This window comes from Hyalella azteca, unplaced genomic scaffold (assembly GCF_000764305.2).
Source record: "Hyalella azteca isolate HAZT.00-mixed unplaced genomic scaffold, Hazt_2.0.2 contig4109, whole genome shotgun sequence".
Classification (NCBI taxonomy): Eukaryota; Metazoa; Arthropoda; class Malacostraca; order Amphipoda; family Hyalellidae; genus Hyalella; species Hyalella azteca.
The window spans coordinates 11,724-35,311 of record NW_025934335.1 but is presented as its reverse complement, the minus strand read 5'-3'; the positions used below and the strand labels follow the sequence as shown (position 1 = coordinate 35,311).

Here is a 23,588-nt window from a genome sequence, read left to right as displayed (position 1 = left end):
AGTCGTATCGCGTATCAGTTGTATCCTACAACAGTCGTATCGCGTATCAGTTGTATCCTACAACAGTCGTATCGCGTATCAGTTGTATCCTACAACAGTCGTATCGCGTATCAGTTGTATCCTACAACAGTCGTATCGCGTATCAGTTGTATCCTACAACAGTCGTATCGCGTATCAGTTGTATCCTACAACAGTCGTATCGCGTATCAGTTGTATCCTACAACAGTCGTATCGCGTATCAGTTGTATCCTACAACAGTCGTATCGCGGATCAGTTGTATCCTACAACAGTCGTATCGCGGATCAGTTGTATTTGTCCACCGCTTATTATTATTTCTCTCGCGGGGGGAAATAATAATAAGCGGTTATTATTTTATTAATTAATATTTCTCTAATTAATAATTATTTATTATTCGACAAGTTAACTTGCTTAAGGCTGGTCTGGATTTGATTGATCTTTCAACCTACAATCAGTTCATTTTTGCTCATTTGGCAAACTTTTGAAATGAATTTGTTCATGAAAAAATACATTCATTTTTCATCGATAAGGTTACAGAAATTCTCAAAAATGGCTTGCGACATGGAAATATTCTATAGAAATTAAAGGAAAGTAATTCCGATGTTTCCAGACATCCCCAGCAACGTTATAAATAAAGCCATAGATGGCCTGTGGTCCTTCTCTCATAGATGGTCTGTGGTCCTTCTCTCATAGATGGTCTGTGGTCCTTCTCTCATAGATGGTCTGTGGTCCTTCTCTCATAGATGGTCTGTGGTCCTTCTCTCATAGATGGTCTGTGGTCCTTCTCTCATAGATGGTCTGTGGTCCTTCTCTCATAGATGGTCTGTGGTCCTTCTCTCATAGATGGTCTGTGGTCCTTCTCTCATAGATGGTCTGTGGTCCTTCTCTCATAGATGGTCTGTGGTCCTTCTCTCATAGATGGTCTGTGGTCCTTCTCTCATAGATGGTCTGTGGTCCTTCTCTCATAGATGGTCTGTGGTCCTTCTCTCATAGATGGTCTGTGGTCCTTCTCTCATAGATGGTCTGTGGTCCTTCTCTCATAGATGGTCTGTGGTCCTTCTCTCATAGATGGTCTGTGGTCCTTCTCTCATAGATGGTCTGTGGTCCTTCTCTCCTAGATGGTCTGTGGTCCTTCTCTCATAGATGGTCTGTGGTCCTTCTCTCATAGATGGTCTGTGGTCCTTCTCTCACAGATGATCTGTGGTCCTTCTCTCATAGATGGTCTGTGGTCCTTCTCTCCTAGATGGTTTGTGGTCCTTCTCTCCTAGATGGTCTGGGGTCCTTCTCTCCTAGATGGTCTGTGGTCTTTCTCGTGGGTCTAGCAGCCACAGATGCAGGTCATCAGGGTCACCGGAACGCCAATTGACCTGGCTTGAATTTCCAAAGATTTTCAGATGTATTTAAAATGACCCATTGATTTGTAAAGTCGCCTTCAAATTAACTAAACTATAATTTATTTTCAGTTTGAAATATCCATTTTTATGTGCCGCTATGAACAATTTACGATTATTGACTCAACGTTTCTATTTATCTTCATTTGGGAAGAAGTGAAATGCTATTAGAGTCACACAGAGTAACCTGCTAACGAGAAAAATGAGTGCATGCAATTTAGACTGACTCATCATCATGCTATGAAGAAATAATTATCCACGACACTTAACGTATCGGGATTCCATTGGTGAAAGTTTTTTTCTATTGGCGAAACCATAGGACATTGAAAAAACGGTGTAGATAGATTAAATAATTATAGTGCGATTTATAATTTGGTGAGGCAAAATTTTATTATAAAACATCAATTTCGTGAGTAAATGAATTCCATGATAAAGTTTTCAAGTAACGCGCTTAAATTTTTTGTTTTTAACAGTCATCGGGATTTCGAGGTCTGGGTAGCCGGGATTTCAAAAGGCAGCGGCAATCTATCACCGGCAACCTGGAGCTCTCCAGCCAAAACTCTTGTCAGTTCGATAAAAGTAATTGCAATGGATACGAATCCAATTTGCAAGCGGCACCATTCAAATAATACAAAAGTACATTATATGATTTCTGTAAAAGTCGACTCGTAGAGAAACGAGACAATTTTTGGATGCAAAAATTTAATATTGAAATTTCATGAAAATAATTGAAAAACTCATCGTGTCTGGGTCCCTGAATCAAAATTGAAAATAAATATAAAACGCACAGTTCATCATTTGGGCAGTTGATTCAAGCATTTTTATGTAATTTGTTTATCTCTATAATTTTGACAAACTCGCGTCGTGTCGAGGACAGATATATTATAAAATTATCTCAGCGAACGAGTTTATGGCACCCTGCATGCCATTGAGGTATCGAACATACAGAAATAAAACCACTTGGTGAAGGCTATTAAAATAATGCGCTTCAGATAAATAAAAGGAAAATATACTACGCACGAATAAGATACAACAACGAATGTCCTTAGCAAATGGAGAAGCTTATAGCACAGGCAACGCAGTAAAAGACGTTAATTTACTGCCAAATGTGGCACGGATGAAGCATGGCAGTGTTTAGTTTACCTTGTTTTTCTCAAGGCGATGTACAGCAATGATGAGAGCAAGGCTAATAATAATAATAATAAATAACTCGGTGTAACGTTCTCCTGAGACGATTCCAGACAACTGTTACCTATGATAAGTCGCCTAATACGAAAATATTTTCCATATCATGCTGAAAAATTCATGATTTTATGTGTTTAGTCCCACAGGACGGACGTATTATTCACATAGAATTATGTGCAAACTTTGCTACTGGAAGGTCTGTTTACTGTGAATATTTTGCATCTCCCCTGCTATTGGAAGCTCTTGTTCTTCAAAGATTATAATTTCGAAAAGGCCTGTTGCCACGTATTTTATGTACTGTTGAGTATTCATGTTAATGCAGTGTGGTTAATTTGTAATCCGCATAATTGGTATTACAATACTCGCCAAACAAGACATTACCATTTCATTTTCTAGTTTTAGTTTCAACTGAATGCAATATAAAAGTTGTGTCGACTAAACACCTCCTAGCTGGCCCCATAATGCATAACCAAAAGTCTGGACGTGTTAAGCCCCAGCAACCGCACTCCTGTTATGCGAAAGTAAGGCGCTCACTTGTGTCTTCGCGGCAAAAAGAGTGAGATTTCTTTTCTGTTCATTGTTATGAGAGTGAGAATAAGGAGAGATTTGATGAAAGCAATTCAAGTCGCCGCGAGAAGCCTCATCCAGAAGTCTCTTCAATAAGTACCGCGCCTGCGAGCGATGCACGCGGGCCATTGCCAACATTCGGCTAACAATGACACCTTTTAATGGCAGCATCGTTCGCTAAAATAAAGCAAATGATGGCTCATTGCCAGGCCGTCGTTTGGCTTGACTTATCAGCGCACTAGTTGCTGGTAGCTTTGATTAATGAAGTTGAAGGCCATTAGCCGGCAGGGCCGTCGAATTAAATAGGCATGGACTATACGTTTAGGGGGGCTTCCCTATACGGGGCTTCCCTATACGTTGAGGCGCTTCAATCTGAAGTTTCTGCCACTGAGTTCTCAAAGGCAGCTTCTTTCATTGCATTACTTGATGGGCTTGTTCGTTAATGGGATGACCAGAGAGGAAGCCAATCATTCAAATGTGGCTTCAACACAGGTCATACTTCACCATCGCCTCAGATGTGGAGCGCACGGTAGCGTCGAACATTGTGGACCTTGTTGGCTTAAGAGAAGCAATTGTTTTGCGCGGTTTGCTCAGGCCGACTCGCCCTGTAGCCCACAGACCCTGGCTACACAGACGCCCTCGCCAACATCTTCCCCTCCTGCTGGGATCTACACAGAGGACCTGTGTGTTGTGCTCCTTATTATTGTGTTCTCTCGTATGTATTTTTCAATTTGGATCTTTTCTTGACTCGGGCTCCTCAATCAGCTTTGTAACGCAGGTAGTGTTTCGTGTAAACATTCATGCAACCGACACTATTTTTAGTCATATTAGAATTTTTAGTGGCACTTAACCGTCTTAATTTCTAAATTGAATCAACGATATGGATCAACTCCACAAACGGGCTTTCTTTGCATCATACAATCGATTTCGTGGGCTGCAGAAAACTTGTATGAAGCTGCGACTCTTAATTTGGTCCATGTATGCAGATCTTGGGGATATAATTTAATTCTTAATTTTAAAATAGAAATCATATTCGTAGAGTACTCACTTATTTTCAGTTTTCATTTTAACTCGTTTTTTGATGTACAAATCAAACCTATGTACAAACAGATATTGCAAGGAGGAACGTGATGTGAATTTAGAGCATAGTGCGTTGTATGTTCTGTATCCGGGAGACTGAAAGAGCGCCTGAAATTAACTAATAGATAGGAACGCTGAGGAGGTTTCGGCCAAGTCAGAAGCAGAAGATTATAGTCCTCTGTGCCAAACGCCTCAAAGGCCTGGTTCCCAGAATCGTCTATCACTGCACATAATTCAGTAAAAGATTCAAGTGGCGGACCATGCTATATACTGACACTTTTAATCGAACTCTAATAAATTCGATTGAATTACTATGAATAAGAAAAAGCTGAATCACTTAAGTATAATTAGGAAAGGTGGAGAGCAATTACGAACGAACGGAGTACCACTCTCAATTTCTACTGGAGTCTTTCAATATCTATAGGGTGGTGTATAGAAGAGGCGGTTTGCAACGACACTCGATGGCCTCGTTAAGTCAATCCGATTTATAATACAGCGCTTTCGCTTGGAATATAAGATCTTCTGCTGTTGCATTAAAGGCCGATGTAATTTGAGTTGTTTAAATTTTTCAAAATATCAGCCTATTTATGCTGATGATGATGATGACTGAAAACTCACCGATAAAATTGCCGAATTCCCGACTATTGTTTTCTAGATGCTCAAATCTAGCACGTTTTGGACAATAATTCTCTTCATATATAATGACGATATCATTGTTTATTTAATCTCACTAGACCCTCTACGTACGTATCCAATTATCATCGTCGAAAAATTAGCAGGCATATTGCAAATGCTTCGATAAGAACTTTACTATTGGTTTTACTAATGAAGCATTCTTAATAATTCACTCATATACCGAGGCACTTCACTTTTTACCGGTCTCTTACTGAATCTGCGAACGGTTCTTTTTGAATTTAGTTCTTTCTTCAACACGTTCATGAATCATGTGAAGTTCTTTCAACTCATTGTGAAAAATTTGGGAGTTCGAGACATCCTCAAATAGGTTAATTAGATTTCTCAATTTGGTGCACGAAAATTCAAGGCCCATGCAAAGGTTTTTTCTGTTATGTGTCAGAAGATCGAGCCTTTAACAGCACGAAAGTCATCTCGATCTGACTATTGACTTATGGCACTTTGATAAGGACCTGTTTCTATGGATTGCATTAAAAATTAGAGTATTCGCCTGATGACTATTATGAAAAATATTCTGCTACAATTTGAATTTAAAGTCGCCTACCGCTGCCTTCAAATGCAGAGCTATTGCACGGCGCTTACTCGATCGTACCGCTGCATTAATTAAAGCAATTTTAATTGAAAAACAAAGAGATCCAGACTTTTCATAACCATTGTAATCGAACAGTATTAACTTTGGAAATTTTGTCCTCTTAATAGTCTGCATTTAAATCAGAGTTGTTGAGGATTTACATTGACTGAACATCACGTGAGCTGCACCCCCGACATATGAAGTCTTTTACTTTTTGCGTTGAGTTTCCCACTTCAAAACCAAACGCTAGTCATCAATCTCTTCACTCTCCATATGTAATCGTAAGTGCAAAAAAAAAAAATTTACCATTTATCCGAACTTCCTAAATATCAGAATCTGAAATTGCCAATTTTTAATCCATAAACCATATGCTAAATCATAAATCCATAAACCATAAACCGGAATTTGTCTGCTTTATTAGGTTCTTGGACAAAATTACAATAATATTATTGAAAAAGTAATAATATAGGGTATGTCATTATAGGAGCCCAGCTGATCCAGTAAAAGACCAGCATGAAGCGACCAAGTTTCTGCCGACGCTTGCAGCGATGCCGGGGGCGGCAGCAACTGGTCATCGAAAAATTACATGGTTTATCAGGCTCAGTAATTAAGACCGCATAGCCTACATTCCCGCTAACGAACACGTACTGCCATAATCTGCTCGAGTCCGGCGCAAAAACTGCTCAGACATTCGCAGGGAATCTGAGCAATGGCGCCATCTGTTCACGTTTCTGGCAGTTCACTTTTCCTATTCTCTTGACCGCCTAAATTTGGGCTCCAGTTCTTCAATGTCGTTCGTAACATTCGTTTCTCTAATGATCAGGAAGACTTTTCTGCTGCTTTGCTATCTATTTTTGTTCTCCAGCGCATTCTTCAGATTTTAAATTTCATAGAAGAAAATTCCCCTGCCAAAGATGGAATTCGATGGAGGTTTATTGTTGTCATTATTTAGAAGTACTTTTTAGACTACGCTCCAGTAGTTTTTTATTGATTGGAGCGGTTTATTTCTGTCATTATTTAGTACAAGTCTTCACGACAGTGTTCTTATAGTTGTTCGTTAATTGATGATGTTTATTTCTGTCTCAATTTAGTTAAAAGGTTTACGACAGTGCACTTATAGTGGTTCGTTAATTGGTGATGATCATTTTTGTCATTATTTAGTACAAAGGTTTACGACAGTTCACTTGTAGTTCTTCATTAATTGGAGATGTTTGTTGCTGTCATTAAATAGTAGCACGTTTTTTTGAGTTTCCATGCAGTTCTTTATTAATTAATGTTGTTTATTGTTGTAAATTTTCAGTTCTTTTTAGACAGTGCCCACGTATTGTTTTATTATTATATAATGGTGCTGACGATGGACGCTATGAAGCCTGCAGAGTGAAGGCTTCAATGGACGCTCTGAGGAGTGAGCTGTAAGTCACCCTATAAGAAATAAGGTTCCCACTAGAATATTTTCAATGGGAACCTTATATCTAACAGTTATTTCCAGGGCAACCTAGGGGAACCATATTTTATTGAGAATTAGTTGCTAGACACAAAGGCTCCCGGTAGAAATACGTGCAATAAAATATGTTCCCCAGGAAATAAGTGTATATCCAACACATTGCTGACCACCCAATGAGGCTCACACTGCCAGCAATTATGAATAGATAAAACTTCTCATTTTAATCTATAATCAAACTCATATCATTTGATATTTGGATTGGTAATATTACCTTTACACCTCACATCTACATAGTTTTTACTTGTCTCTTAATGGCTCAATGTATTTATTTCACTGTATACCGTAGGGCATATTACAATAGTATTATATCACATACACATTTTAAAATCTAGTTACTTCCATCATGCGATAACAAATTCTCCACTTTGAGATTGCAATAAATTATCAATCAAGCATTCGTCCTCTAAAATGTTTTTCATTTGCACTATTTAGCATTCGTATATAATCCAATTATCACGTCGAATGCACTATTATTCCTGGAAGTATATGTGATCTTTCAATTTTTACTTGAGAAGAATTCAATTAGAGATCATTTATATGATGAAATTGAAGCTTGAAATGAGCTGGAGACTGGCCCTAATCAGGATAATTATTATCATGCTGCTAGTCGTGTCGTAACATGCACTTATTCAGGACAAATATCGTGTCGTAACAGTTAACGAGGCTGTTGAGGAATTTCCCTTCGTTTGACTGATGAGCTGCGAGGCACAATTCTTTCACACATATTCTTACCAAGAAAAAAATAAAATGGTTTTATATTAAATAGTTTTTAATCCTAGATTGTAGATGATTAAGATATCAAGTGTCAATGCTTCATACCATGAGAATCATATCCGTCAGCTGGCAGCACGACTTTTCGTCAACAAGCATAAACTTGTTATTTTTCTAGCCTCTGTTGACACCGAAGGTAGTAAAGATTTTACTTCGATAAAAATAATCTTTTTTTCGGTTTATATGATCGAGAGATATAATCTCGGCACCCACATGGCCTTTATATCAAGAAGAGAGTATCTCTGTTTCCAGTTTTTCTTACTGTAATTCAGCGCTGTTCTCTTCGAGCTGACTCATGTACACGCTCTTGAAATGCCTAACAATTTTCAGTATCGGATTCCACAAATAGCTTGTAAAGTTTAATAGTTATTGACGTTGTTCAGCAGTAGCTGCAGGTCACTAGTATTCTCAGTAAATACAGAGCACTATAAACACACGTGATCTTTAGAAATGCGTTCAGTTCGCAACTGCAGAATGTTGTTCGCCGACTGATGGCGGGCTGGGACGCAAGTATTTACGAATCTTTTAGTCTATTTTGCTCTATTTTAGTTTGTTGTGTCGAGCCATTGCCTTGCTCCACTCATGAAGTGTTCTAATTAGTGACGCTTCAGAAAAACTTCCGTTGGCGCAAGATAAGAAAAATATGCACATGAAGCACGAACATTCCAATGAAGACGAGCTTCAGTCGCGCCAAAAATTCGCGACCAAGAGAACTTCAAAAATATCTCAAGAATTTCCGTTAATGCTTTTAATTTTTTCCCCTTAATCATTTGAACTATCAAATTTGACGACGATTGCACGATTGATAGAATTTTTCGCGGTCATTCTTGACCGAAAAGTATAGCACCATACGAGGCAATAATGAAACTTTAGCAACAGTTATGAGTAAAGATGAACATAATGTGCGGACAAGTAAACGAGACGATAGCTACATTTGTCATGCTAGCAAGGATATTTGCACTAGACAGGACGTGGTTGAATGACGCTGAATGTGCTGGTTGACGCTGAATGTGCTGGTTGACGCTGAGTGTGCTGGTTGACGCTGAATGTGCTGGTTGACGCTGAATGTGCGTGGTTGAATGTGCTGAGTGAAAAATTGGAACAGGTATCTAAACTGAGCGAATTGCACCTGCCAGAACTGCTCTAAATGGGCCAATAAGGTCCCTCATTACTATAGTGATGAAACATAAGTGTGTTTGTAAAAATAATAAACAAAATTCGAAACAGTAAACTTACCAGATTACTATCTATATGTTTTACAAATTCAAGTTCACTAATGATCTAAGTGATATTTTATTGGGTGGTCATCTCCGTTCACAATCAACCCACGATTTATGGCCAGGAGCGCAGAAAATGCTTTTTAATTTTTAAAAATTATTAACGCGCTTGAAAATTCAATAAATGCTCGTGGCTGAAAATTTTGAATAATATTCGTAGGTTTTTGACATACTAGCGACCGACGATAGACCTGCGAGATCTGAGCTAAGCCTATGAATTCACATGGCAGAGCCAACCACGTCATACTTCGTATTCGAGTGAACTTCGTATTCGGGTGAACTTCGTATTCGGGTGAATACTTCGTATTCGGGAGAATACTTCGTATTCGGGAGAATACTTCGCATTCGGGAGAATACTTCGTATTCGGGTGAATACTTCGTATTCGGGAGAATACTTCGTATTCGGGAGAATACTTCGTATTCGGGTGAATACTTCGTATTCGGGTGAATACTTCGTATTCGGGAGAATACTTCGTATTCGGGAGAGTACTTCGTATTCGGGTGAATACTTCGTATTCGGGTGAATACTTCGTATTCGGGTGAATACTTCGTATTCGGGTGAATACTTTGTATTCGGGAGAATACTTCGTATTCGGGTGAATACTTCGTATTCGGCGAATACTTCGTATAAGCAGGTGAATGCAGGCTCTGAATACTTCGTATTCAGAGCCTGCCAAGTTACTCTGTATTTAACTGCCCGACGACCTGCAGCAGGCGCTACTGCGTGCCGTTCCGTGATGGCTGCTGCTGCTATTAGTTGAAAACGCTCCATTATCATATATCAGCGATGTTCACTCAATTTTTTCTTAATAATCATTTCGAAATTTTGGAGGATCAAATGTCCATCATTGCAATGTAATAAAGCTTTCTTTACCCACATATATATGGGCTCCTAGCAACAGCCTTCTGCAGCTACAGTGTATATCGTTGTGTTGTAGCTAAAACAGCCCTCTACAACTATATTGTTGTGTTGTAGCTATAACTGCTCCTGTAACACATGCATCGGCCATGCAGCTGATAGACGCATACATGCTCATCGTGCATGCATGTGCAATGCAGACGCATACATACGCATGCGCTGCTCTACAGGTACAAGACGCCATCGTATACGTGCAGGTTGTTGCAGGTCGGCAGCTGTCACCGCTAATTGCTTGGCTTGCCACTCATTCATTTATTAGGCCTTTGTGCACAGCTTGGGCAAAAACTGAAGTCCAGGTTGAGCTGTAGCCGGGCACCGAATAAATCCATGTCACCGGTACAAAAAATCCCTTATGACTTTGTGATTGTGACGACTAGTCGCTAGTAACTCATGGCACTCGCCTGAATAGAAGATGAATTCTGTATTAAATCTGTTTTTGTGCAGGGCGATAATTTCGCCCTAAATACCTCACTGCATGGACTTAATAATTATTGCTCTAGTTTATACCAAAAATCTGTGATTATATAGCATGCATTAGCCCGTACTTGCCCTGGATTGATTATAGCTCAAATTTTGGAATCGCAATTCCATTCATACCATAATCCCGCAAATAACCATAAGCCTACACATTAAATCTGTGTAGAGGCCAATTAAAACAAAATTTTACATACAAGTATTTTTTTTACCTAAAATAATATTTCCTTTCTTGAAACGAGAGTTAATTTTTATTTGGAATTATGTATAAAATTTGGATTCGAACAGACCTCTCTTTAATTAGCATACATAAATAGTTTTATTATTATTAACGGAACGTCGTAATACGGGATTATGTAATTGTATTGATTATTGATCCCGGGTAACTCAAGATTGACCTGTTTGTATAATACTGAAAGTATGAAAAGTTACATTATAATCCACTCGAGTGTCTTGAAATAATATGATGAATAAAAATCTAATTGTAAATAATCATTCATGTCTGTGTAAAAATATCCGGAGGGCTTCAGCGCTCGAACGAAATGTTGAAGTACAAGTATACGTTGGCGTTCAAACAGACTCCGGAGAACCTCAACTCCGGCCAGTTCCCCAACTTGCCAAGACATCAAAGTTCTTTTCTGTCGTCGCCCACATCCCTCACATATGTCGCGGTGTTCATGACTGCAAGGATTTAAAGTTCGCTGTGCAAAAGGCAGCTGTCATTGCCTCATTTTTGTCAATAACGACTCCCATGTCGGCACTCCGCAGGCTAAATACGCTGTGTTTGCTGTGCGCACTGCGGCGGAACACTCCGTGACTGGCGAGTCTCAAAAAATCTTCCGCTTGGAAAAATTCACACGCACCACAAGACTCGATCCGACCGCGGAAACCTCGAATTGGTGGCATGTATAGAACCGCAGCTGGCTTGTGGCATGTGGCACAGACTTGCTTATTGGTTATTTTATTTTCAATATGGCATGTTGAGCCATTGTCCTTATTATTTGGGTCACAAAATGTATTTTCCTTCCTCATTAATTCTTGAAAATTTCAAGCAATTTCTTCATTTTCCTTCAGTTTCATTTGTCAAAACCTTAGCTTCAACAAAACATTCTTGAAACCTGCAGTTACCGGTGATGGCAGTGCGGAAGACTTCCTTGAAATCAAGGAAACAGTTTCATTTATAAATTATATTATTCATTTAATAATTAGTTTATTAATTTATTCATTATATTATTTATTTATTCATTAGAAAGGCTATAGAGTTCGCCTCATTCACAGTTGTCAAAGCAAAGCCCTGAAATTTGACTGAAGAATAATGCTATATGTTCTAGGCTGAGACTTAAAAAAATAGAGGTTTAGATATGTGTTCGATTGAAATTAAATTTCATGTGCATTGGTGACAACAATAATTTTATACCATGGGTGATAACTCGTCTGCCTCTGAAATGAGAATTAAGTTAAATCAATGTAATTTGTTTGTGAAAACCGTGCATGGAGTAAAATATACTATAGTGGTGTTTAATGTATTCCCTCTAGACGAAAGATGAATGAAGATCATAAAGATACAATAGCATGTTGAGTTATAACCACGTTGTTTTCTTTTTTAATTACAAGTAGCTATACACATTGTGGCATTACCTGTATGCGACGTATAGAGAATTACGCGTATTTAAATACAATGCCATGGTCTGGTTTTATTAGTTCGTAGCGTTGTCACCACACGTAAATTTTAGAATGATCGCTCAGGCATCGCATATCGGTTCAATCATAAAAGCGAAGTGAGCTGATATTGACTTTGATTCATTCGATGGTCAACCTTGTAATTCAGGACCACCACGGTTGTTGGGACTTTCATGCTGGGTACTCGCTCACGAATGAGCGAGGAAGCCAAATTTTTGATCGATGATGCAAGTTCCCAACAATAATTGTACCAAAATTAATGTATCCTCAAAGACACGAATGAGCGAGGAAGCCAAATTTTTGATCGATGATGCAAGTTCTCAACTATTGCACCAAAATAAATACACCCTTTAAGAGGTCGGCCCAAGTGACGTGTAAACGCTGTGTCCGAGCATCGCCTGAAGACGCCGGCAAAGTCGAATATCAGGGAAGAGTTCTCGGCACGCGAGCTCTACTTGCACGCGGCTCCTCAGCTCCAAAATTGCCCATCAATTTTCTGGTTAGAAGCCAGAAGTGCGTCACTAGCAGGAAAAAAATTGTGGTCATACTTTCCAAAGAGTTCGTACTTTCAACTCTCTTAGGATTACACCATATGTAACACATAATAGTAATTGCATTTGACCATCTATGCTCAGTGGTGTCCCGAGAAATACTTAAACATATATTCAAACGTATGAGGTGTCCCTTATAAACGTATATTCAAACTCTACATTATGGATTCAAACCGTAACCTCCTCATGTATTCACCTTCTCTGGACGTTATCAATTGACGTACAGGGTGACACAAAAAAAACAGAGCTCACTAAAAGTCTTATAACTCCTGAAATTTTATTCAGTTTGAAACAAAAATTCTATGGAATTATGTACAACCTATGTAGCCAACATCTGCAAAATCTCAATTCTATACCACTTATGTCTCAACTGCAAATGTCTTTTGCTCTGTAGTCCAAGGCATCTCGAAGCTCACACGTGGTAGACTCTTAGATCAATCCGTCTTCTTAATGAATCTGAAACAAATAACAGGATTACTTGAGTATTGTGGAAATTATTCAACTTTTTATGAGCTCTGTTTTTTTTGTGTCACCCTGTATATAGTATTCGTCATGCCAACCATTCATATATAGAATTAAAGAGTTTATATAAAATGTTAAGGCTATTTGGCACCTGCACCATTTTTAACAGACAAATCACCATTGAAGCTAAAACAATATTTTATGCTATACTCGATCCATTCTCAACTCATTTGACTTTCAAATTCAAGTTTTTCTACATTATTAGGCTGGAGTTGAAAATGAAAATGTTTGCGTATATACGCTTTATAAAATTTCTGAAACGGTCGTGATAAAGCTTAGTCTTAAACTAAGAAATAGGACAAAGATCAATAGGAAATTTTTGAATTTTTGTCTCGTTTCACATTCCCCCTCATTGAAATTTCGAGAGTCTGCCTCACTTAACCTCTCAACCCTCGTCGCTGAACCGACACCACCAAATTCATCGCTAGCGAAGCTGTGGATCTTTAGAAGCACTCCGCGGAGCGAAAGAATTCATCCGCCCTTGTCGTAATTTAAAAATAATAGCCGCATTACAAACGGCCGCACAATTACCGACGATCAAGCAGCTGTGATCCAGCAGTGATTTCTCAGGACGCGCGTGCGTGAAGGCGTATGCGTTTACTTTGTATAGGTGCGAATACAAAGCTGCGTGGTCATGCATTATTCAGCTGGGCCATGAATATCCCGCTCAGCAGGAATGATGCATATCCATACAGAGGGCAAATAGAGTGTGTGTATTGAGCTAGCTTGGCCGCATGCACACATACTGTGTTGTTTGTGTAGTGCATGACACCAGACCATACAGTGCGCTGAATGCCTTGTGTTATGCGGTGCACTATTTTAGCCACGATACATCGCCAAGACTGAATAAATAGGTCCCGATTTTACAGACAAATTCACGTGAAAATTGTCGTCCGAAGCGCTTGCAAATTTCCTGTTCATGGAATATGAAACTAACTCCAACCATAAATATTGTTATCATTGTTGTTAAAACGATGGTGCTGTTGACCATGAATATTGTTATCATTGTTGTAGAGACGATGGTGCTGTTGACCATGAATATTGTTATCATTGTTATAGAGACGACTGTGCTGTTGTCCATGAATATTGTTATCATTGTTGTAGAGACGATGGTGCTGTTGACCATGAATATTGTTATCATTGTCATAGAGATAACGGTTCTGAATGTTGTCAGATTTCAAAAGATCCTCCCAATTCTCTTATGAATAATTATTACTGAACAAACGAACCTGACAGAGCCATGGGTTAAGTTTTAGACTACTCTTGAATGTAAGGTTCACAAGTAGACGAAAAAGCTGTGAAGAACGAAGATTACCTGCCCAAATAATTTAATACACCAAAGTTTTATTGACGGAAAGTCAGTAGGCTTATATAGGTAGAGCTATATAGCACGTATAAGGCTTGTCAGACTTACGTCACACATAACCGCGGTTGATGGTCATTTATTATGAAGAAACGTGCTCATCCAAACACCGGCTTCAATAATCGAAGACACTTCTACCTGCCATTGTCGCTCCATCTCGCAATGAATTAGAAAGAACCTCTTTCGTTAAGGCACAGTGCAACGTCTCTGTACAGCTACAATTAATGAACGGGTTCACACGAATATGTCGAACAGAAGCAACGTCTCTGTACAGCTACACTGAACGGGTTCACACGAATATGTCCAACAGAAGCAACGTCTCTGTACAGCTACACTGAACGGGTTCACACGAGTATGTCCAACAGAAGCAACGTTTCTGCACAACTACAATGAACAGGTTCACACGAATATGTCGAACAGAAGCAACGTCTCTGCACCAGCTACACTGAACGGGTTCACACGAATATGTCGAACAGAAACAACGTCTCTGCACAGATACAATGAACGGGTTCACACGAATATGTCGAACAGAAACAACGGCTCTGCACAGATACAATGAACGGGTTCACACGAATATGTCCAACAGAAGCAACGTCTCTGTACAGCTAAAATGAACAGGTTCACATAAATACGTTTATGTGAACGTGTGTGAACATAAACAAGTATGTTTGTGTGAAAATAAACGTTTATACATATATGCCGACGTTTGTTCAAGGAGGATGCCAATACAATTCGTTTATTCGTGAGGCATGGCAAAACCAAACGTTTACTAATGGAGAATAGAAAAAAGAACACTGTTGGTGCATGCACAAATTACAACGAATTCATAACCTTACTTCGCACACTTTTGCTTGAAGAAATTTTCCGTCCAGCTGTTTCCGTTGCTTGGCGGTCGTCGAAACGCTGGTCTGTTTCCGTTTGGCTATCGGAGAGATGCAAGTAGTTTAACGTGATCTAAAAATAAAAAATATTGTAGTTGTATGCACGTGATCAGTAAAATATAGCGTGTGATGAAAGCCTCCTCCGAGTGGAGTTACTTTTACCTTGGTAGGTTGTAAACTTTTCTTGCGAGTCGTACCATGCCTACCCAAAGTACATCAAACTTTTAAGAAAATAATTAAGACCGAATTCTAAAAATAAACCACACAAAACTAAGTCTTGGTTGTTTCCAGATCTAGATGATCTCATGTTGGAGTTGTAAGTTTATTCTGTGAAGAACAAATTTCAGTGTTAGATTGATTTATTTTGAGTCCACTCTGTATCATTCACTTAAAAATAAGCATGTTCATAATCAGTTATAAAATTTGTTAGATGCATTAAAATTCTAACTATGACTTGAGAGCAGGAATTAATACAGCACATAACTCTCATAGACCATCGGTAAATCATAGTCAATCATCTGAGCAAATTAGCATAACTAGCAATGGAAACACACTATTTAATTTGAGCAATTATGTCACTGCACCAGTTTTTCTGATGTGTTTACGAAACAAAAACTTGCCCAATGCTTCCGCATGTCTGTGGGAGGAGCGGGGACGTATCGCGCCTCCGGCAACCCCCGCAGGTCAGCCCGCGGCGCAGCAGCTCTCTTCGCTGGCGTCCTAGACTAGTCAGCAGTAGAAACAGAATCCGGGTCTGACGCCGGCCGGCTCTCTAACACCAAGATCTAAATTAATATTTAATAAATTTGTATTAAATTAGAAGCTACCTTATCAAAATTGATAAGGTCGTTTTTAAAAAGGATAAGAAGTCATAAGTGTTGTGTATCGCAATCACTCACTCTTTTAAACACAACTGCGACGGCTGGTAGCCTACACAAAAGTCTCACCCTGAGTCTATCGTCAACCTTTGCAGTAGCAATTGCTGAGAATATGGCTTCTCTCCATTTAACGAACATTTAGGATTCAAATTTGAATTTTTCTTCACTAGGCAATGCAAACCATAGGCGACGATCGCTTATAGAAGCAGCCGTCCCAATTAAGAGTTTATATCGTTTTAGGTTGATGGGTTTGAGAGTCAAGGGCGGGATCATTAATTTTGATAAAGTTTATAATGTCGATAAAGCTATTACAATACAACAATCTCGAATTATATATGATTGTAAGAGTGCTGCTAATCGCCTAGAGCTAACAAATATTTATGATAAGTCTTGTGATGAGTAAAAATCTAACGAGATGTCCAGAGGTGGGCAGTAGCGCGCTACATGTAGCGGCCGCTACATTTTCAGTAGCGGTAGCGGCTCTACATTTAAGGCAATGTAGCGGTAGCGGTAGCGCCCGCTACATATTTTCTTTACAACTGCATTACGCAAAAACTATTGCATGAACATCCATGGTAGTAGCTTTGTTAAACGCGTCTTGTTTGTAGCTTTCAAACGAGTGCAAACACTTTGCAATTAACCTAATTAATGACATATAAATACCATTCATTTGTAAATAATGATATAAAATGAACATTTTATAAAAGTTCAAGACTGCATTTCACAAAAAAGTATTGCATATACATCTATGGTAGTAGCTTTGTTGAACGCGTCTCGTTTATAGCTTTCAAACGAGTGCAAACACTTTGTAATTAACGAGAGTAATGACTAGTGTCAACATGTTAGTTGTTACTTGTTAAGTTGTTACCAGTTACCACTTACAGGTTTTTTCATCTTTCAGTTTGCTTACAGTTATTTTTACACAGTTATTTTTATGTTTCACCTTCCCTACATGGATGTCTACTTTAATCTACCAATCTTAAAAATATTCCCCTATATATATAAAAAGACTGATTTTTATATGTATATGTGGATAATTTCTTATATTGGTAGATTAAAGTTCACATCCATGTAGGGAAGGTAAAACATAAAAATAACTGTAACTTTTATTTACTGTATCTAACCCTGGGGTAACCCATACTAGTTCGGTTAGGTTAATTGCAATAAAGTTGCATTGATATGTTTTAAAAATGTTTTATTATCATCAAATGTTACTGAGTAAATCCCAATAGCAGATCAATAAATATTTAGAGATTTCCAATAATTTTGGCAATTGCAGCGGCTAATGTAGCGCGCTACATTTTACTGTAGCGGTAGCGGTAGCGACCGTTACAATCTGGTGTGTGTAGCGGTAGCGGTAGCGCTCGCTACATTTAGAGCATGTAGCGGTAGCGGTAGCGCCGCTACATTTAGAGCATGTAGCGGTAGCGGTAGCGCCGCTACATTTCCAAGTAGCGCTGCCCAGCTCTGGAGGTGTTGATGATTGAGTCTGTCGTCCAACGGCCTGCCGCGCGTAAAGTGACGCTCGGAAAGCAGGAGGAAATTATGCATCCGGGGCGGCGCGTGGCGTGTGACGCACGTCGCACCCCCAACTGCGCTGCTGCTTCACGAGTGGTCTTTGCAGTTCCTTTGAAATTCTTATTTATACTTTTAAACAACTAATCACCTGGAAAACCTTTCTAATTGAAAAAAGAGGTTTATTATTCATTAATTATTCAGATGAAGTCAAGATGAATTATTAATCTGGAAAATAACCATCTCTGAAATATAAGCAAAGACCAAAACTGCAGCCAGAAAACAAGATCTACCGACATAGATAATTACAATGATCATGCACGATATAATCTATTGTTCCTAAGATGCAACTGATTGGTTTACTATACCTCTGCTTATCTGATATAATGTCTCAGAATAATATGATTATTGAGAGAGAGTCTAGTCAAATCTAAACCCCACCGTGTCCGTCACCCAACATCGAATAAAGTTACCCGTCTCGGGAAACGACAATCTCGAAACTACGGTCTCGGCAACATTTAGAATATTGGGTATCAAATTGACATTCAAGATACCAATATCTAACGTAAAAAAAACTCGGCTATAATTTAGCTAAAGAACAGCACGTAAGCACGAAAAACTATAGTTCGCCCTGGCCCGCAGTGTCTATCAAAAATGGCATAGAATGTCAAGTGGGTTCGGTGCTCCTGTGGACTTGACCGGTCGCAAGAGCGTTCGTGTGGCGGCTCTGGAGCTACGCTGCCGTCACTAGAGCAGCCTGAGCTGAGCCGCTGAGCGTCACTGAGTCAGTTGCACCGAGCGAGCTGTCGTGTGTGGTTGTGTTACCTTGATGTCTTGGTCACTGTCAGTGACTGGTCCTCAAATCCTGGCGTTTTCTGAGTTTAAAGTCAACCTTAATAATTTCGTTGACAATTTTAAAACCACCGAATAAGTGGAAATAAACTTGCCATATTAATTCACTGTTCGCGATAAATTGCCTAAAAAATCTGATATATAGCCGTTTATCATCGCGGTATCGCCGCTGAACTTATCTTCACAGCATTGCGATGACCAACCTAACCGTGCTGAGGTCTGCGCAGCACGCAGGCTGGCAAGGCTACTGTTGGCCATTCTCAGGTAGGTAATTATAGTGATGGTCATATGAAACTGTTTGACTAAATTAAATTTACAAATATGGATGATATCTGTGCGATGATTTTTCTTCAAATTGCCTTCAATGCATTGATGCGTGTATAAATCATTAAATATTTTGTAATTATATTTTAGGATCGCCGTCGGATTAGGTACATGAACATAATCTTCTCCTTGAATGTAATTTAAGAACTAGCTAGTTACAGTACAGAATTACAGCAAAAAAAACACTTGTGAAGTAACTCGCTCTTGTTAGTCTGGTAACTGGTTGGCAACTTGGCATTAATACTTAAGTTAATTAATATTATCTTTGAATTTACTGCTCTTTATTTCATTCACAAAATTTTTTTCCGACGTTTTCTCGTGTGTTTATTTATTAGAATTTTCTTTGACCAAAACCAAAAATACCAAAACTTTTGTATTACATGTTCAAGTTTTATTTTCAAACTCTCATGCCTTAAGGCGGAAACTTTCTATATTAAGAATCTATAAATTTCCATCTTTCCTGAAATTATAGATGAGAATTTGTGTCGCATCATTGATGGATTTACAGCGCTATTGCAGTAGGTTTGTTTGAGAAAAATTGCATCTTTTTGAAATTCTACGGATCGACCTCTTCATTATTCAAGTGCATTAACTACTTCAAACGGTAGCGAATTTGATCTTTTAATTATCGATAGGCAGCATTACCTTGAACAGAACGATACTATTTTCTCGGCTCTTTTAAGTCCCTTTATGCAACATATATTGAAAACTCCTGTACGTTAAACCCATTATGATGAGTTATGTACTCGTAGTTCATCTTGACTATCGAACATTCCAGCTCTGATGCTCCTGGGTTTCGTGGGTCTACATTTAACAGGAAGTTATATTTCCTAGTCAGTAGTCATCCCACAAGGATATGAACAGTTGTTGTTCTTTAAATTGAATCCAACATATTCATGCCTTTACTGCCCAAGAAAGCATTAAAAATCGAAATATTTTCATCCTTGTAATTTCTGTCAGTCCTCATTTCGGTGCCATAACCTGTTTTTCTGGTAAATTTCGTAAACACCAAGATTTTGACTTAAGGCAAACCAGCGTTTAGTAGAAGATAGTTGCTCTAATTTCAGACTTTTTTCCCGTCTTGCAGGTAATGGTTTCCCTGTAACCGCTCCTCCAAGCCCGGCTGCGCCCAGCATGGCGAACCCATCGCCATGTCGTCCTGCATCACCTGCTCACATCACAGCAGCATCGCCATCATCGTACCAGCTGCAAAGACTCTCCCGCGCCTACGAAGAGCACCTCCTGCAGTTCACGGCTGCTGCAGCAGCGGCGTCTGCTGTGGCAGCCTCTGCCGCAAGCCATACCAGCGTTAAAATGGAGCCTCTGTCTCCTGATCCACTCCCTCAAAACAGTAGCAAAGGTGGACGGGCACCGCGAGATGCCAACCCAGCGACCAGCGGCAAAAATAAATCAAAACAAAGTCGCTCTTCCCCGTCACATTCAACACTGACGTCCGTGGCCGCCAACAAAACGCCGTCGCCAGCGGTTTCTCCTAAGTCCCAGAACTCGGCTAGAACGAAGACACCGATTTCGTTTCCTGGCACTCCCCCTCATTCTTCATTCACTCCACCTACTGCTGTACCTCCTGGGTGCTTCAACCCGACCTCTTATGGTGGACTGGGCACCCCAACTTCAGCTCCGATGACAACCTCGCCACGAAGTCCACACTTTATGGAGCCTCCTTCATTGCCGCGTAATTGCAGTGACCTCATGAGGAGTCTAGCCGCCAAGTATAACAACAATAATAACAACGAGTGAGTATCCTTTGCATATAGGATTATTGGGGTATATTGATTTGATATATGCTTAGCCTTGTCAATCGAACATAAGTAAGAATGTTACAATAGTTACTTCCTACTATCAATCGAACATTAGTAAGAATGTTTAAAGTCAAACAACGAACAATTTTCTAAGAAAAAAATACGTTTTTTGCAGGTTCTTTTCCAGTCAAATGAGCAAATCCTTCGCGCGTGGAGGCCTGAACCCTCGTTTGCCCGGCACTGCAGGTTATTCCTCACCATTGAATGCCTCGCCCCGTTCCGACGATTCCCTCCATGATGGTTTTAACTTATCGAAAGCAAGCCCCGCTAAACTGTTCTCTCCGTTTCTGCCTCACTCCCCCATGAATGACATGTACCAGTCCCCAGTCAGTCCTCGTCATTCGTCGGCCGCAGCCCTCATGGACTTGATCCGTAATTCTGCCTCTGCCACGTCCTCCCTCGACGTTACCCCACACAACTTAAGTTCCTCCGTCAAGCGATACGCCGATACTTCTCCGCTGGATCTTTCCTCCAGCGACTCTGCGAAAAAATTGCGAAGGGATTCATCTCATCAAGCTTCTACCTTTTCTCCGCTGACATTGGAAGAACCAATTTCACCTATAGACTTTGAAAAAAATATACCAGATGTAAGATTATCACCTGACGTTTCTAGATCTTCTCAAAAGTTTTGCTCGCATTCCAGAGTTGGAAATGTGTCTGAATCTCGGTCTGATGCGTCAGACATCAGCAAGCATATTACTTATCCATCAATGTTGAAGGCAAGCCCTCTGCCAGATAAGCGACTTTCATCATCTACGGGGACCGCAGATACGATGCTAGAAACTCAACAGAAGGATTGTAATCCGAATGCCTCTTCAGCGCATCCTGCGGTGCTGGCGTGGTCAATGCAGGATGTATGCGCCTTCGTCAGGAGTATCGATCTGTGTGCTGAATATGCAGATGTAAGTGAAAAACAACGAGTCTACTTTAATTAACCATTTTTTATCCCAAAGAAAAATTGCTTGTTTTTTTGTAATCGAATTTGCCATTCAGTTCTACATACTTAGAAATGCAGACAATTTCGAGTTGCAGAGGTAAATGTAATTAACTTAAACCGGCACAATTTTTGAAAATAACAGCCCTGAAATGTTATAACATGTTTGCGATACTCTTAATTGCTCATTTTCTAGTGTTTATAATTGTTCTAATTATTTGCCTTTGATCCCATCTGCAGATGTTCTTGGATGAGCGTATCGACGGCTGGTGTTTGTCGTTACTCACCGAGTCTCACTTGACGGGTAACTTGGGCATGAAACTTGGCCCGGCACTCAAGCTCAGGTCTATGCTAGCCTCCGTGTCCTCCATGCCCTGTGATGGTCGTACTGTGTATGCTATAAATGAAACGAAACTTAGTGCAGCCAGAAACATCGATGGTCCTTCCAATCTTACTAATATTATGAATAATTTTGTCAACATCTCTACTAATAATAACGAAGTTTCTTGTAAAGCGGCTCAAAATGATCGGATTTCAAATAGTTCACTGAACACGGAACTTTCCCCGTTTCGGAACTCAAGAGCCTCACCGGCAACTCCTGGTGCTGAACCGAACACATCGTCACCTCCACACGAGGAGTAATCATTTTATTACAAATAAAAATAATGAGATGCAGTATCGTAATATCACTATAGCTCTTTTCCAGGACATAAATTGAAAAAATTGGTTATAATTACTTATAAAATTGTGCTTCAATGTGGAAGCAGAATTATTGTCTTTAACTTGCGCCTCAAATTTGGCAACGATGATGACTACATAGTGTGTTTTCAGGAAATATCGCTTTTCGTTTATATAATATACTGTACATTCCGTGGGTCTCTCGGGATTACAGGTTGAAGGCAGACAAACTTATGTGACTGGCGAAAATCAAATTATTTGCTGTTCCTTGTTTCTTTATTTAGTTTATTATAATCTAAGCAAGATTCGCATCGATGTCTGCAATACAATCATTGTTACAAATTTCCGTCAATTAGATGGTTTATAATGTAATTTTTTCGTTGCTTTGTGAATATATTCTTTAGGAAAGGCTTACTTTCCACGTGAGACGTAAGCTAAGCTTGAGATATCTATAAAGACTATGTAATTACACTGAAGAACTCCAAGACATTAGTCTGATGATCTTTGTGAATATGCATTGTTTTATTTATTCGATTATTGTTGATAATAAAATTGTTGATCTCCGACCTAATAATTTTATTTTCACGTGGAATGTACATTATAAATTATAAGACTGAAAGCATAACCCGAGTCCAGAGCGCACTACGTACGATGTACGAATACAAGTAAAGCACCAGGCCAGATACTGCGATTTGTCCTATAATTCGCGAATTGTTGAAAAAATTATTATCGAACTCCAAACTTTCATCAATAGCACTGCGGCAGGAATCCCCAACAAATCAGTTCATATCACGAGTATAAGGTTTTCATCTCTGGACAATGCATAGTTTGAAATTGCCGTATTAAGTCTATGTAATTACGTGCCGTAGAGACGGACCTTAACCCCTCTGATTTGATCTGTTGCTCAGTTCATTATTGGAACTTGTGAAGATACGGGATCACTTATAATCATCAACTAATTTATTATGGAATAAGAAATGTGGCGAGTAGAATTTAATTGACCAGCCTTGAGCGCGTCTCAGTGCAGAAATATGAAGAAATGAATCATAGAATTGTCTTGACAATGATGGTAAAGTACCCGTTGCTGTGGGCTCTTGTCTTATTTAAAACCTAAACACCGTAGTTGCTTTAATGTTAATT

The 23,588-nt window shown here is 39.3% G+C and overlaps 1 protein-coding gene across 1 annotated transcript; it reads left to right on the top strand.

Moving 5' to 3' along the window:
* Positions 1 to 18,640: 18,640 nt before the first annotated feature.
* LOC108677246 (mucin-6) lies at positions 18,641 to 23,012 on the top strand. The gene is made up of 4 exons (XM_018165451.2): positions 18,641 to 18,956; positions 20,104 to 20,770; positions 20,952 to 21,738; positions 22,011 to 23,012. Exons 1-4 carry the CDS (start codon positions 18,887 to 18,889, stop codon positions 22,410 to 22,412), a joined length of 1,926 nt encoding a protein of 641 aa, XP_018020940.1. The 5' UTR covers positions 18,641 to 18,886; the 3' UTR covers positions 22,413 to 23,012.
* Positions 23,013 to 23,588: the final 576 nt, after the last annotated feature.